The 15,617-nt window shown below is 42.4% G+C and overlaps 1 protein-coding gene across 1 annotated transcript in view; it reads right to left on the bottom strand.

The window, feature by feature from the left end:
- Nucleotides 1-592: 592 nt before the first annotated feature.
- LOC8026114 (cytochrome P450 3A24) overlaps nucleotides 593-15,617 on the bottom strand; it is a 113,818-nt gene continuing 98,793 nt past the window's right edge. The window contains exons 11-15 of the mRNA XM_042290061.1: nucleotides 12,790-12,950; nucleotides 1,881-1,972; nucleotides 1,647-1,790; nucleotides 910-1,072; nucleotides 593-825 (exon numbers count right to left, since the gene is read on the bottom strand). Of these exons, the coding sequence (XP_042145995.1) occupies nucleotides 745-825; nucleotides 910-1,072; nucleotides 1,647-1,790; nucleotides 1,881-1,972; nucleotides 12,790-12,950 (641 nt within the window). The 3' untranslated portion in view covers nucleotides 593-744. The remainder of the gene's footprint in view (nucleotides 826-909; nucleotides 1,073-1,646; nucleotides 1,791-1,880; nucleotides 1,973-12,789; nucleotides 12,951-15,617) is intronic.

The following is a 15,617-nucleotide window of genomic DNA, read 5'->3' as shown; positions in this document are numbered from 1 at the left end:
AGGCTTACATGTGATTCCATTTCACAAAGCACTACTAAACAGCTCTACGTCCTCGGATTAGCGAAATGTGGAATATTATTTGTGTAATCTTAATTTAAACATCAGCTGATACCGAAACCGAAACTTCGGTTGCGTCAGGCAACGTTGGTCTCGTGCCGTCAGAGTCATGGCCACGTCACGTCGAACCACGCGGTCTTGTGACGTTCGTGGGGGCGAGGAACAGGACACGCGATGCGGGCAGGTCGCTTCGCATGGCGTGGACGGTGATGGCCCGGGGGAGAGGGGAGAAGACGAAAGAGGAGAAGGGGAGCGTCGAAACAGACTGATAAGCGCGCAGGGCAGCGCAAACTAGCGCATCCGCGTTACGGTGATCACGAGGACGCCGCTCAGCCAACACCGGGAGGAGAAACTCATGACGTCATCGTTCAATTTCGCTCTCAGAAGTGAAAACAAACAAAACGTGAGAATGACGTAGTCATGCCTCCGACGCAGTGGCTCAATGTTGGCTGCTCCAACTCCGTCGCATTGACTGCGCTAACGATTGCGCCTCACGTCGCACGCTGGAGTTGGCAGAATTCGGCGACTTGGCTGATTTCAAAGTTTGCTGGCTAGTTTATTAAATATATAGACGGAATTAGATCGTAATATTTGACATGGGGTCTTCCTATATGATACTGAAGAGGGCTACATAGTTTTCTAAATATCAAAAATGAAGCGGAGTTGCCCTTTAAAATTTGAAATGTTTCACGTAGTCCTCTTCCTGATTCCGACGGTGATATTCTTGGCGTTGAAAACCCCAAACCCAACGACAAATTCCAGGGGTACCTGGAAAGAACATACAAGTAAGTTTTTATTTTTATTTTACGCGTGTGGTAAACAATAAAAAATAACAAAAAAAAATGTTTTTACCTTTGTGTTTTTTGTACGAACAAATTCGACACTGTGAACGGAATGCAGGAGGGACAACTTGACGGCCTCGAGAGCGAACCTCCTGCCAATGCAGTTCCGAGGTCCCGCTCCAAAGGGAAGGTAGGTGTACGGCCGAATACTGTCAACGTTCTCTTCACTGAACCTGTTGGGAAAATGCCATAAAGAATATGACTCAAATACTGCGATGTAAAGAATTCTAGATCACACAGTGATCGCCGAAATGTACCGCTCTACCCACGTGCAATCTGGACACAACTGGTTCTCACCAAATATTAACATAATAAAATCTGCGAATAACAGTACCCTCTAAAAACATTTGTGCGTCTACTTTCCCGCACAACACTCGGAAAGCCAATCACCGCAACTTACGGAGGCTGCTCAGCGAATGACGATGTCGAAACATCTGTTTAGACCAAAAAACGCAGTCTGAGTTGTGACATTAAGCAATGCAAAACGCCACGTTTGCATTGTTTAATGTCATAACTCAGACTGCATTTTTTGGTCTAAACATATGTTTCGGCATCGTCATTCGCTGAGCTGCCTCCGTAGGTTGTGGCGATTGGCTCTCCGAGTGCTGTGCGGGAAAGCAGTCGCACGGCTTTTTTTTTAAAGTGTAGGTGTACGTTCATGTTTTCTCCGATGCCATGAGTTGCCGTTATACAGTGAAGATATCACCATAAAAAGATATAAACGAAAGATCACTATGTTGCACGCACCTGTTTGGGTCAAAAGTTTCTGGATCGGGAAAGTTCTCCGGGTCGTGATGCATTGCGTAGACGGGTATGGCAACCACGCAGCCTTTTGGAACTTGTATTCCGGTCTCACCCAGAACGTAGTCGCTAGCCGCACATCGCTCCAGCCTGAAACATTGAAGGCGAACGTGCGCGAAGGCCAAAAGCACGCATATATTGAATCGACTGAACATGCGATTGGGAACAGCAAACGAGTACCTCGCTCCGGGGGGGAACATCCTCAGTGATTCTGACACAACCCCATGGAGGTACTTGAGCTTTGAAATGACATCCAGGCTTGGCTCTGGTCCCTTGGTAGAGGTCAAGAAAAAACAGTACAGTAATTTATCCACCTGAATTCTCTTAACTGAACATAATTTTGTGCGGTAATTGGCACTTGACAGCAATCAAAAAGAAAACAAGTGGCCAGTTTTAACAAAACAACAAACATAATGCGGTGTTGATTGCTTGACTCCAATTGGGTGTTAAAAATTAATACGAGTTTTTATGTAGATACATCTCAATAAAATGTGCAATGAAGGAGAACCTATATGGTAAGATATTCTGCTGTATCTTTGTATTCTCATCTATGTACACACGATCAAACTTGTTCATTGCCAACTACAAAGGGGGCCTAATTTTAACTAAAGCAGGTTTATTTTTTAAAAAAAGACGCCGCATCTCCACGTGGTGAATGATGTTGATTGGGGCGAAGCTCTGGTGCTGCTGATGATACTGATTTTATTGTTCATAGGTAGTGCTGATGGTGCTGATTTTTATTTATTGCTCATAGGTAGTGCTGAGTTCCGGGTTGCGTTTCGACTTCATTATTACTGCTTTATGGTCGGTGAAATACAGAGCCAGTGCTTCTTCTAGCGGATCAGCTTGGATGCGCTAGAAGGTCCATGTCAGAAAGAGAATGTGTGGTATAGATCGTGGTTATATACGCAGTTAAGCATTTTACCGCAGTGCCGTCTCGTCTATAAACGTTGAGCCAATGCATGCAAAGTTTAACGCGATTATATACGCATTTGACCGCAGCGGTCTCTCCTGTATAGACGTTGAGCGGCTATATGCAACATTTCATCCATGACAGAAACCCCAGTTCTTGAGTTGCTACCACATCCAGAGCCCCCTACTCGTCCCGCAGTCGTGGCCGAGTGGTTAAGGCGATGCACTAGAAATTCATTGGGGTTTCCCCGCACAGGTTCGAATCCTGTCGACTGCGCAAACCTTTTTTTCCATTTTTTAAGAAGACAGATGGGATGGCAATCGATGTGAGCACGGACGCCGGACAAGGCTAGACCCTAAGGAGCTTCGCTCCTAAAAAAATCTGTGAAAGGTATACTAATGCGATTTGTGCAGGTGAGTTATGCGGCCAGGGGAACATATTATAGGAGGCTAATTCCCATAATAAATTAAATAATTAACTAACCTTTCTTAATTAGCTTTTTAATACGTGGAAATAAACGTACGTTCTAAAAAGTAGAAACTTGCAGAGCATCATGGAAAGCCACTAAATCAGTCAAGACTCGACTGATTACTTCGTGCTTCCGGGATATTCTCATTTCAACCTAAATAGAAATGATAGGCCAGGCGGTGGTGTTGCTAAGTTGGTAAAAAATGAAAGAAATTGTGAGATATTAAAATCGTTCTGCTAAATTACTGATTTTTATAAGGTTGTAACTGTACATTTTAAAAATACGCTGCTCTCCATTGTATATAAGCCATCGAAATCTCCGGTCATACCGTTTTTTTTTTTTTTAATTTTGCGGAGACATCGTTCAATTATGTCAATGATAACAATTACAAGGTAATTATGGGTGGTGACTTCAACATTGATATGATTTCGAACTCTGGTCAAAAAATCTCTTTCTCAAATCTTATTGCTTCAAATGGGTTGTCGCATGTTATCACACATCCTACATGATTAACAAATACGTCATCTTCTATGCTTGATTTGTTCATCACGAACTATGAAAAATCGGTGGTATCATCAGGTGTTCTTTCTACTGATATCAGCAATAATCTTCCCATTTATTTTTGCTTGTACAGTGAGTAGTCCCAGAAAAACCGCAGTGACCCTGTTCCAGTGGTTAAAGTTCAGTCTATCACCCCTGATCAATCGCGTAGTTTTCGAGAAGAAACTGAAAAGACATCTTGGGAACATATTTTTTCAACAAAATCAACAAATTTCTCATACAATAGAGTCGATTGCTGGGCTAGTTGGTTTTGGAATTTGGAATACATTTTAGCGCTCAAAAAACAGGGACAAAGAGGCGAGAAACAGACAGCACAGTGCGCTCAATGGAGCATGGTTTCAACGAAGAACAAATAAAAGGGCCCGTTGTACAAGAAATAAATTTCAGTAGAGTCGATTGCTGGGCTAGTTGGTTTTGGAATTTGGAATACATTTTAGCGCTCAAAAAACAGGGACAAAGAGGCGAGAAACAGACAGCACAGTGCGCTCTGTGCTGTCTGTGACAGCACAGTGCGCACTGTGCTGTCTGTTTCTCGCCTCTTTGTCCCTGTTTTTTGAGCGCTAAAATGTATTCTCATACAATTCATTCCTCGATACATTTACTGCAATTTATAGTAGGCATTTTCCTTTTGTCAACCTCAAGGCATCTAAGAAGTCACGTAGGCCTTGGGTCACGCCAAAGCTACTCTCAATGATACGGGTTAAGACTAATTTATATCAAAAATTTTTTACGAACAAAAGAGATTAGCAAGCTTGAAACCTTTAAAAAAATACCGCAACAAACTCACAAGTCTGCTAAGAAATGCTAAGCGTGACTACTACAATAATCTTTTCGATCTGTTAGAAACTAAGAAACCTGACATTTTGTGGAAGAAGATACGGTCAGTACTGAATCATAAGCCATATCAAAACGTGCCCCATGAAATAAGTATAAACTCCATTACAGTAAAAGAAGTGAACATGGCAAATGCTTTCAATAAGTTCTTTGTAAATGTTGGTACTGTCGTGAGCAAAAGTCTGGACAACACGGGAGCGCCGACCGAATTGCATCGCCGCGCTCCCTGACGGCGCGGCGCCTGGTGCCGAGACCCGCGCAATGCGCACGCGCGTCCTTTCTTATCTGCTGGCCCACTGGTTCGCTCGCTTCAACGCGATGCGCTCCTGAGCGATTAAATGGGCGCTAGGTGCCGCCCTGGGAACCAAGATTCCGAGAGCCTCGCTCACCGCTCGGGACGAGCTCGCGTGCTCCGCGGCACGCGCCGTTCGCGCATATCCTTCCCGCGACTCGGCGACGCGTTAAAAACTGTCACTTATTGTAGAACTGCGTTCTACAATAAGTTCAACAAGAAATTGTAGAACTTGTATTCGCGTACTCGAGGCAGCCTTGGGCTTCCTTCCGAGTGATCATGCACGCACGGTAAAGTGGTGAATGACGAGCAAAAAGAGAACGCCAAATAAGAAAGAAATATTCTTTCGACCCCCTCCCAAGAAAGAAACAAGAAACAAAACGGAAGGAAAAAGAGGCGCTAATTCAGTTTGGGTGGCTTGTAATTTTTATAATGTTGATGGCGTCAGAAAGAATCGAAAAAGTATCACCTTCCTGCAAAATGTTGCAATTCTGTTGTGTAATCGCAAAGCAGAAATGGAAATATTTACCCTCTGCAGCCGTGCGCGGCGGCCATGGGAAACGCGCCTTGACGGTGACGCGGGGATTGCTGCAGCTCAACGCCTCACGAAGAGCAGTAGAGAGAGAAAGAGTAAACACGGTAAACATCCTTGAGGAGAGCGCACGGAAACCGGTGCATCCTCACGTCGACGTCACTGAGCACGTCATTCGGAAAGTTGAGTGGTACCGGAAACTTGAATCTTTGCTATTGTTTAAAATCACAATTAGGGCACACAGACTAAATCGCTTTTCTGTTCTTTACTTCAGAAGTGTCGGAGAACAACTCCTATAATTATTTGGCCATTGTCCGCAAATCCTTCAATAGCCGCTTTATTTTATGACTTCCGCTACAAGTCATCGCAGCTGATGTCAAACTGAATATTTTAAGGTCACTTCGCGAACAACCATGCTGAGAATTTGTGGCCAGTACCATGTTTTTTCTCTCGCTGTTTTCTTGACTTCTTGACCCTTTACAACGCGTGCATAATAATTTGAGCAGCAGCTATTTGCATTGTAGCCGGGGCAAATATAGGGGAAGCTTAAAAATAATGAATGGAGGGAAGCGACAGTTTTTAACGCGTCGCCGAGTCGCGTTAACGCGTCGCCGAGTCGCGATATTATTGCACCATAATTAAGATCCATATATAACCTCGCATTAGAAACAGGCTGTTTTCCCCTAAGAATGAAGCTGTCAAAAATTAGTGTTCTTCATAAAGGCGGTGATAGGCTTGACATAAATAACTATAGGCCCATCTCAATCCTTCCTGTCTTTTTTAAATCACTTGAAAAACTAATACACAATAGACTCATAACACATCTTGATAAGCACGCTTTAATTGCCGATGCGCAATTCGGTTTTCGTAAACATCGATCTACCGAATTGGCTTTATTAAACCAGAAAGAACAAACTGTGAAAGCTTTTGACGAAAGAAAGATGACACTGGGCATCTTTCTTGATTACTCAAAAGCCTTTGATTCCATCGATCATGATATTTTACTTGGCAAATTAGCATTTTTTGGAATAAGAGGCGTCGATCTCATAAAATAATACTTAGAAAATAGGAATCAATACGTGTCTTTTCTGAATTTTCATTCGGACAGGCTTTCTATCAAATCGGGTGTTCCTCAGGGTAGCATTTTAGGCCCATTGCTATTTATATTATACATAAACGACATTGTGCATATGGCCAAAAGCGATGATGTAAAGCTGATAATTTACGCTGATGATACAAGAATTTTCTTCTCCCATAACAATTTTTGTACTTCCATTGCTACAGTGCATGAAGTGCTACAACAAATCGCCACCTGGACGCTTAACACCAACAAACTAAAATTAAACTGTAAAAAGACCAAAGCTATTTTGTTTAGGCCCAAAAATAGGAAAATAAATAACCTACCTCATCTTACAATAAACAATGAAGAAATTGAGTTTGTAGATTGTATTAAAACTCTGGGTGTGTTTTTTTCTTATAATAGGAGCTGGAATGCACACATAGACTCTGTGCAAGCAAAACTATCTAAAAATGTAGGCCTACTTACAAAGTTTAAAAGTTTACTTCCTACTCGAATGAAATTAACTATATATAATGCATTAATTTGTTCTCACTTAAATTACTGTAACCTGATATGGGGCAACACAACAAAAAATTAATCTGAATAAGTTGCATCTATTGCAAAAGAAGGTCGTCCGTGCAATCTCAGGAACTCCATTTCTTTATCCCACTAAATCACTATTCAAATCCGTAAATGTCAAAACCGTCGAGCAAATGTATCCTTACAAGCTTCTGTCAACGTATCACAGGGCTCTTCAGCACAATAATGTTCATTTTATTAAACTAACCAACCTTAAACATCGCCTCATCCTACGCAACCTAAGACAAAATGAACCCTGGATGATTCGCCCAACGCGTACAAATTACCTCAGACGCTCCATTTCAGATTGTCCACCACGTTAAATAGCTTGTACAGAAAGGGTCGACATTTTGAGTCACTATCACATAGGGAATTAAAAGAACTTACTTTTCTATGCGATTTTTGAATACTGTTTATATTTTTCGTTATGAACAGGATGCATTATTTCATGTACGATTGTATCATTGCTTTAAATAGTCGAGTTTTTCTTTCACTGGCCTGCGTATTTTCCGTCTATACGTTTTCAACAAATTGAGTATTGTACAAATCAAGTTTTTGCATTGGTTTGTACTCGTCTCTGTACACTGTGTAGTTGTAGTCCAAATTTTAGTCGTTAAATTGTGTTTGAAGCTATCGCGAACTGCACGGGGGCTGGGACCCTTGTCCAGCTGCTCTTTAGCAGCTTTTTGTCCCAGTCCCTGTTGTCACGTAAAATGTGGCAACAAATGCACTTGATTTGATTTGAAGCACGTGGCGAACGCGGGGTTGCACCCAATATTCCCACTTGTGGAACAGCTAGCTGGTAAAACACCAAGTAGATTCATCTGCGCTTTCCCACCGATCGCTTTGCGCCTGTTGCGCGAGGGGCGACTTTGGTGCATCCCCGCGGTTGGCGCCTGCTTGGAGTCTCGCTGAAATGACTGGTTTAGTGCTTTTCGATGACGCTCGTTTCTAAGTGAAAGCGTACGTTTATTTCCACTAATTATCGTGTTAATTCGGACATTTTAGTTAATTATTTCATTTATCGCGAGAATCGGCCCAATATTTTATGTCCCCCCGAACGTATAACTCACCTGGACTGACCGAATTCGTCTACCTTTCAGTGAGGTTATTAAAATAAATCTGTTATTATAGTGGGCGAATGCCAGTTCGAGTCGAACAGCGCAATGTCATTACCAGCTTTAACACTATCAAGAAGACCGGTTGTCGTTGCTTCGCTTCCACTGCGAAGGTTATGAATGACGCGGTGCTATTCGATTTGAACCGCTCTTCGCACACCCTTAATGAAAATCAAACACCCTGCAGATTGGCTTTCTACAATTTGCATTACTACGCCAACTTTTCTCTTCATCCTGCACTGTCCACTCCTGCACTGTCAACTAAATAGGAAATATGGACATTATTTTTGAATGAATAAAAACTCAACTAATGGCGCCTACAGTTTCTTTAATACGTTTAATTGAATAAATTACCGGACTATTTTGCGGACTTGAGCGGACTAGTCCTTAGCAGAACATGTGATCGTTCATAAATACTGGAACATGATTTAGGTTATTATAGAAGCTGTCGTTTCTGCAGAAATATGCTAGATAAATCTTACATCCTCACCCAATAGTTCCACCGCAGAAAAATAGGTGTGGTGTTTTTAATAATACTTATAAAACTAACAAAAAAAGTTTTAAAAAAATTCGCGAGGGATCATTTGTTTATTTAGGCAGGCATACTGGAGGATTAACCGAATACACATTACACGGTGTCATGAAAGCTCACGAAGAGCAAATAGTAGAAGTAAAACGTACAGTAAACAACAACCACAATTCAGTAACTAAATATTTGACGAGATGATAGCAACCACGTTATAGAGGCGAAGACGCGTCATCATCTTAGAACACGTATCAGGAACATGATTTTTTTTTACAGCGGAGCTGTTAAAGGGTTACTCCGGCGATTTTTTGAGCTACCTCAACTAACTATATTTTCTTACTCGCCGGCCTTTACCCTTTCCGGTATGCTATTTAGTATCGCGAAATTCCTAATAGTTATTGCGAAATCGGCAAATGAAAATTATGCAAAAACCAACATTCAAACATACGCGCACTTTTCAGTGCCGTGACGTCAGTGGAAGGTAACTTGCCAGTCGGGCGAGCAGTCTAAAAAATAGAATATGCCAATCATTTGTTCCGTGCTGGAGCGCGGGGACTGTAGCGAGCTTCCAAAGCATTCCTTCGACACCATGAAACTGCTTCGAATCAGTTGAGAACAAATTCTACAGTCCAAAGAGTCCTGCACTTCCACTGACGTCACTTCTTCGTTTTTGCCAGTAGATACTTTCAGGTTGAAAAACACGGTGAGTACCAAAATTGTAAATTCAATAACTTCGTGAAAAAAAAATTATTTTGACCTAATATTTGGGATACTATTTTGGCGATGTTGTTTGGCGAGCTTAGCAAAATTTCAAGCAAATCGGAGACCATGAAGAAATCGCCGGAGTACCCATTTAAGAGCTAGGTTCCCCAGGATCGTGTCCGTGTATGTTGACACAAACCTACCTTTTTTTTTTTTATTTAGGAAATACTGCGGATGGTTTTCCACCATCCTAGCAGGAGAGGGTTACAACATGTTTATAAGGAAGGAATCAAAACTATTGGATGTTGAAGCGTTCACGCAGTCTGACGGCAGTGAGTTCCACTCTTCAATGGTTCGCACAAAAAATGAGTACTTAAATAGATTATTTCTAGGAGCATATTGTCTAATATTTTTGAGTGGTTTAGCCTTGCTGAGTGCTGAGGAGGTGGCTGAATATACAAGTCTTTACTTAAGCCAGTTTCGTTATGATAAATTTTATAAAAAAAACTTAATCTTGCAAATTTCCGCCTGGCTTCGAGAGATTCTAGCCCACATCTATTCAACATTTCAGAAACCGAGGAGAGGCGCCTAAAATCAGAAAAAATAAATCGTGCACTTAGTCGCTGAATCCTCTCCACTTTTTCTATATCTTTCTTTAAATATGGGTCCCACACGATTGACGCATATTCTATAACTGGGCGAACTAGGGCTTTATAGGCTGAAAGTTTTACAGTCCAATTGCACGCTCCCAATTTCCTTCTTAAAAAAACACAGTTTTTTGTAGGCCTTGGCGCAAGTATTGTCTATGTGGGTGTCCCAGCTAAGTTTCGTGTTAATAGTTAGACCTAAGTATTTTACGTCATTCACTGATTCAATGAGTTTATCGCGGACATGATACGTATATTCGAGAGGAGATTTCTTGTGTGTTATTGTAAGAGCGCATGTTTTCAAGTAGTTTAAAACCATCTGCCACCTCTCACACCAGTCAGCAATTTTACACAAGTTTTCGTTAAGCAATAATTGGTCCGAGGTGTTAATGACAGTAGTATAAATCACACAGTCGTCTGCAAACATTTTCACAGTCACACCCGAGTCAAGGTCGTCAGCTATGTCATTGACATATATCAAGAACAAAAGGGGTCCCAAGACAGACCCTTGGGGAACACCTGACAGGACATCAAGATTTTGCGATTGACAACCGTTAATTTCTACAAACTGCGTTCTGTTCGTTAGATACGCAGAAATCCAGTTCACAAGGCGTGGAGAAATTCCTACACGCTGCAGTTTTTTTAGTAGTAGATATTGCGGTACCCTATCAAAAGCTTTTGATAGATCCAAAAATATTGCATCAATTTGTTTCCTTTTGTTGATAGCATTGGCGAAGTCATGTACAACTGATACGAGTTGAGTCGTGGTTGATAGCTTTTTTCTGAACCCATGCTGAAAGCTGGCTAATATGTTATTGGATTCTAAAAACGAAGTGATGTGGCTGGAAATTATGTGTTCGAGCAGTTTGCAGCAACTGCTGATTAATGATATCGGCCTGTAGTTCGCAGCCAGCAGTTTGCTCCCGTCCTTGTGCACCGGCACAACCTTCCCACACAGCCAATCAGGAGGCAGGCATCCCTGATCCAAGGATGCATTGAACAAAACATACAAATACTGCGAAATCATGTCCATATAACGCTTCAGAAAGGCGTTGGGAATACCGTCAGGGCCAGAAGACTTTTTTACATCAAGTCTTAAAAGGAGAAGACGAATCCCATTTACGTTTAAATTTATGTCTTGCATTACATTAGATGAAAGAGAAAAATGTTCGATGGCATTTTCGGTCGTGCCCCGACGACCAAAAACACTATGAAATGTGCTGTTAAGCTCATTGACAATTCGGTAAGGGTCAGTAACCCCACAACCATCAATGTGAAGTTGGTCGACAGTCCTATTGTTGCCAGATAGATATCCCCAAAACTTTTGCGGCGCGTATTTCATGAAGTTTACAAGTGTCGTTCCAAAAAAATAATCTCGAGCGCTCCGTATTTTTTGCTTCAGTGTCATTGAAAGGGAAGATATGACACTATTATCTTTACGAGCTGATTTGCGTTTTCGAGATATAGCTCTTTTCGAATGTATTATGTCCCTTGTTATCCAGGGGTTGTGCTGTTTCTTTTTCTGAAATTTTGGTACGAATTTATCAAGACATGACGCAGTAATGTTTTTAAAGGTAATCCACAAAGTCGATACGTCACCTCCCACCTCAAAGTCACTGAAGCAAAGGTCAAGTGAATCTATAACAGCTTCATCATCGGCAGCGGAAAAGTTAAAGACACATTTACTCGTGTGATTCTTTTTGACAGGACAAAAATTTGAGGTAAGTAAAACAAGCTTATGGTCAGAAATACCATCGCAAACACTCACAGTAGTGTCCTCTGGGAAATTTCCAACAAATATAAAGTCTAGTACGTTATCCGTGCTTTGAGTGACTCTTGTACCCTCTTTAACAAGCTGAATGAGATTAAAGTTTAGCATCAATTCAAGTAACAAGTTGCAGTTTTTTACGTCCGTCGTACCGGGGTGTAAAGTGTGCCAATCAATTGTCAGTAGGTTAAAGTCCCCGGCTAATATGACTTTTTGATTAGGTTTGTATTTTTGCTCCATGTAAGACTGAATTTTTTACAAAAACAACTCCGGCGAGGCGGGGGGCCGATAGATCACACCTACAAGAGCCGAGAACCCAAGATAATCCATTTGACACCACACACTTTCATTGTCGTCTATTTCGTCCATAGTAACGGAAATAATTTCCTTTTTGACTACTAAAGCAACTCCCTTTCCTCGGGAGCCTCGATCACGTCTAACCAGTTTGTGCGTTGGGGGAACTACTTCGGAATCTGATATGTCTGCTGATAACCAGGTCTCTGTAATCGCTATGATTTGTGGATCATATGTAAATATGATTTCTTCAAGCTCGTGAACTTCATTGACAATGCTTCTGGCATTTATGAGAACAACGCGCAATTGTTTGCTATCAAGTCAGTCATCTCTGCTTCGTTGTACTTGAGAGCGAATAAATTTTAGACAATCATTCTCCTCGTCCCATTCATATACATCATCGTTCATTCGCAGCTTATCGTAATCAAGAGACACTTTATGACCTCGAGCTTTAAACTCCCCAGAACGAGACCACAGTTTGCTGCGCTTTGCTAAAGTGCCTTGACAGAAGTCGTGGTTTATCGTGGTTACCTGGACAGCTACCGCCATCTATAAGCGACGGCGGCAAGCACACAACCGGTAAGGTTTCCGCCGTCGCTCGTATAGATGGCGGCAACCTTTCCAGCTATCATAGAAGAATGGATAGTTGGGCGCGTTGGTGGGAATTCATCGTAGGAAACGGAGCGAAAAACAGACGACGACGAAGAAGCACACAGTGTATCGAGTAGAGCTCCGCTGGTCTTCACGAGAGTGGAAAGGCATGATTTCTGCTGGAAATGCATGAGACGCCTTACGTGTTGTCTGAAGCAATCATCGGCTTCCTCCCTGAGTTTCGCTTGTGTTTCGGGATGCAGGCTGAGAAGATAGAGAGTAAAAGCGAGCACCCCTGACGTCGTATCTTGGCCAGCAAGAAAGAAGAGAACGCACTGCGCCATGGCCTCATCCTCGGTTAGGGCTGCAAGAGTCCAGAAGCAATACAAATGAGCAAGGACGAGTATCATTCGTAGAGTTTTTTGTCAGCGATACTAGGGGCCTTTTCTCCCTTTGTCCCATGGGCGCTGCCATCTCTTGTGACGCGGCCGCCGTAAAAAGGGCTTCAACTTGTCGCTCCCTAGCTCACCGCCATGGCGTTGGATTGGTGCCTTACTTTTTCAAATGTCGTCCGGTGTCGTTTGCCATCATTACGTGCACAACATCTGCAGAGGTGTTTGTTACACGCTTTGACTATTTTTACCAGACAGGTGTGAGGAAAGCGGAGGGAAGGGAATCAGCGTTATCTCTGGCACACGTTGATTGCGTACATGACTAACCGCTCATTCACACTGGAAGCGGATCCGCGTTCGCAAAGCGGTTGCGAACGCGGTTGTATAAAAATCCAATGCAATTGTCACGCGCACTTGATGTCATCGAGTGCGCGTGCAATTGCACTGCATCCTTATAGACACTTTACATGCGCGCCAGCTTACAGCCGCCATTGTTGACCTTCTCTTGTCTTACCGAGATACTGAGACGCCAAAGAGGGCGTTGAAGAGCTTCCACATAAGGCTATGGCTGTGGAGCAGGACACAGTAGAAGCTAAAATGGCAATAACTAGTCCTACTGCGGTAACAATTAAGTGATGTAAACAGAATAAGAGGAAACATAAACTAAAGGTCGGTAATGGCGGCGCCCACGCACAGGTGGTGCAAAGCGTCTATACAACCGCGTTCACAACCGCTTTGCGAACGCGGATCCCCTTCCAGTGTGATTGAGCGGTAAGCCATCATGATTGTTGATAGCCCAATTCCGTATGACAACCCGAATTCGCTCAATCAGGCGGCACATTGGAAATAAATAGCGCAATGTATATTTAGAATCGCCTATTTAGGGTCTTAAGGAAGGTGGGGGAAAAAAAGTAATAAGCGAAATCAGCAACTATGGGCATTTTCTGAAAGCGTCGAGCTTCCGTAAATAAACTTTAAAATTTTTTGGTTTTGGATATATTGGGGGATAGGTAACGAACGTGTAACTTGCACTTTATCTAATATTAGGAATAATGATAACGTCAACATCAGGCTGATTTGTGTGTTCGTGGGTTTACACTAAAATATGTTAGACGTTCCTAATCGTTTTTTTTTTCGATATCAACATTCACTTGATCTGCTTAATTAGAACTTAAAAAAAGTGCACATCGTGTTTGGTTCAATTTCAGCAGTCCGTCGAGTGTTTTAACGAATTTCTTAAGACAGAATTGAATTAATTTATTTGAATTATTTTAACGCATAAATTAATACTGACCCCCTCCCCCCCCCCCCCCAAAAAAAAGGAAAAGACGGCACAGACAGTTTGAGTGTGCTGATGGCCCTAATAATGTTACTGCGAAGAAAAGTCGTCTGCATGAAAATCACCCAAGTGTAGCTTTTTCAATGCCGGATAGCGTTAAGTGGCTAGTGTCGCCAAAATGTACAAAGCGCATCTGTTTCAACGAAACATTATCTGTCTACAGAGATTCATGAAATTATGCCTAGCATTCGAATTCAGCCTAACTTGCCGAGGGTGACTTTTCTGACGTCCTTTAATTTAATTTGGCAAATTTTACACAAATAACACACTTGTCAAACTTCACTTGACGGGCCTGTCACTTATACAATATTGATTATATGACTGCTTAGATTGCCTGCGTTATTATAGGAGACGTTTCCAGCCTCTAAGGTTTAGAAAAAGTTGGTGTCCGCAAAAATCAAACGGTAAGCAGCTAACTTGCGACTTCACGCGTTCTTCGGATTTCAGCAGAATATAATCGGGTTATCGAGCTGCTTTTGATTCCTGTGCATCTATGCATTCATCTCTTCATTAGTTTATTTTTCTGGAAACTGGGGTGAGCGCGGAACGGTCGTAGACAATTAAATCCCTGCGGTGCATAAGTTTCGTCGCCGAAACTGATCGAAATTAAGGACGAGCATGACGACACGCATCGTAAAGTTCTAGTAAAAAGTCCACGATTATGACTCGAAACCACTGCAAAAGTAACTCGGTACCGCTGTCGCATTGGTGGTGTGCTACAACGGGCATATTCGCATCCAAACATTGCGCGAAAATAACTAAGACACCAACAGAGCCGTGAGCGCGCTGAAACTGAAGCCAACCAAATCGAAGCCACCCAATGGCGGTGAGTGCGCCAGCGCCCTCTATCCGCCGGTCGTGTAGCTACTCAGATGAAAAGGCTTATCCTCAGAATAGCATAAGTTTGCCAGGTAGCTGATCGTGCATTTTTTGCGGCTTCGACTGAAACCTAACGAAAAAGGATGGCGCGTGGGACACAAAGGGATCAGCAGAAGCGGTCGTGCGACCGCTTTCAGAACAGGGAACCTTCAAAGCAGAGCTCGACACACACGGATCAGAGAGAGATAAAGAATCGGCTCACAGAAAGGGAAATAAAAACTGTAGAAAAAAACATCTTATGACATTCTTCAAAAGTAACCTAAAAAAAAGGCGATGAAGGCGGAAAATATTTTTGGGATAAACAAACATCAGGGGAGAATGCCGATGACATGAATTTGGGAGCAACACGGAATACACAACAAAAGGAAAACATGAAAGTAAAGGAAGCACCAACAAAGCGAAAAGTACAGGCACAAATTAA

Source organism: Ixodes scapularis, unplaced genomic scaffold, assembly GCF_016920785.2.
Source record: "Ixodes scapularis isolate PalLabHiFi unplaced genomic scaffold, ASM1692078v2 PGA_scaffold15__6_contigs__length_5221840, whole genome shotgun sequence".
NCBI lineage: Eukaryota > Metazoa > Arthropoda > Arachnida > Ixodida > Ixodidae > Ixodes > Ixodes scapularis.
Note: the sequence above shows the minus strand (reverse complement) of the source record. Positions and strands in the feature narration are given on the sequence as shown.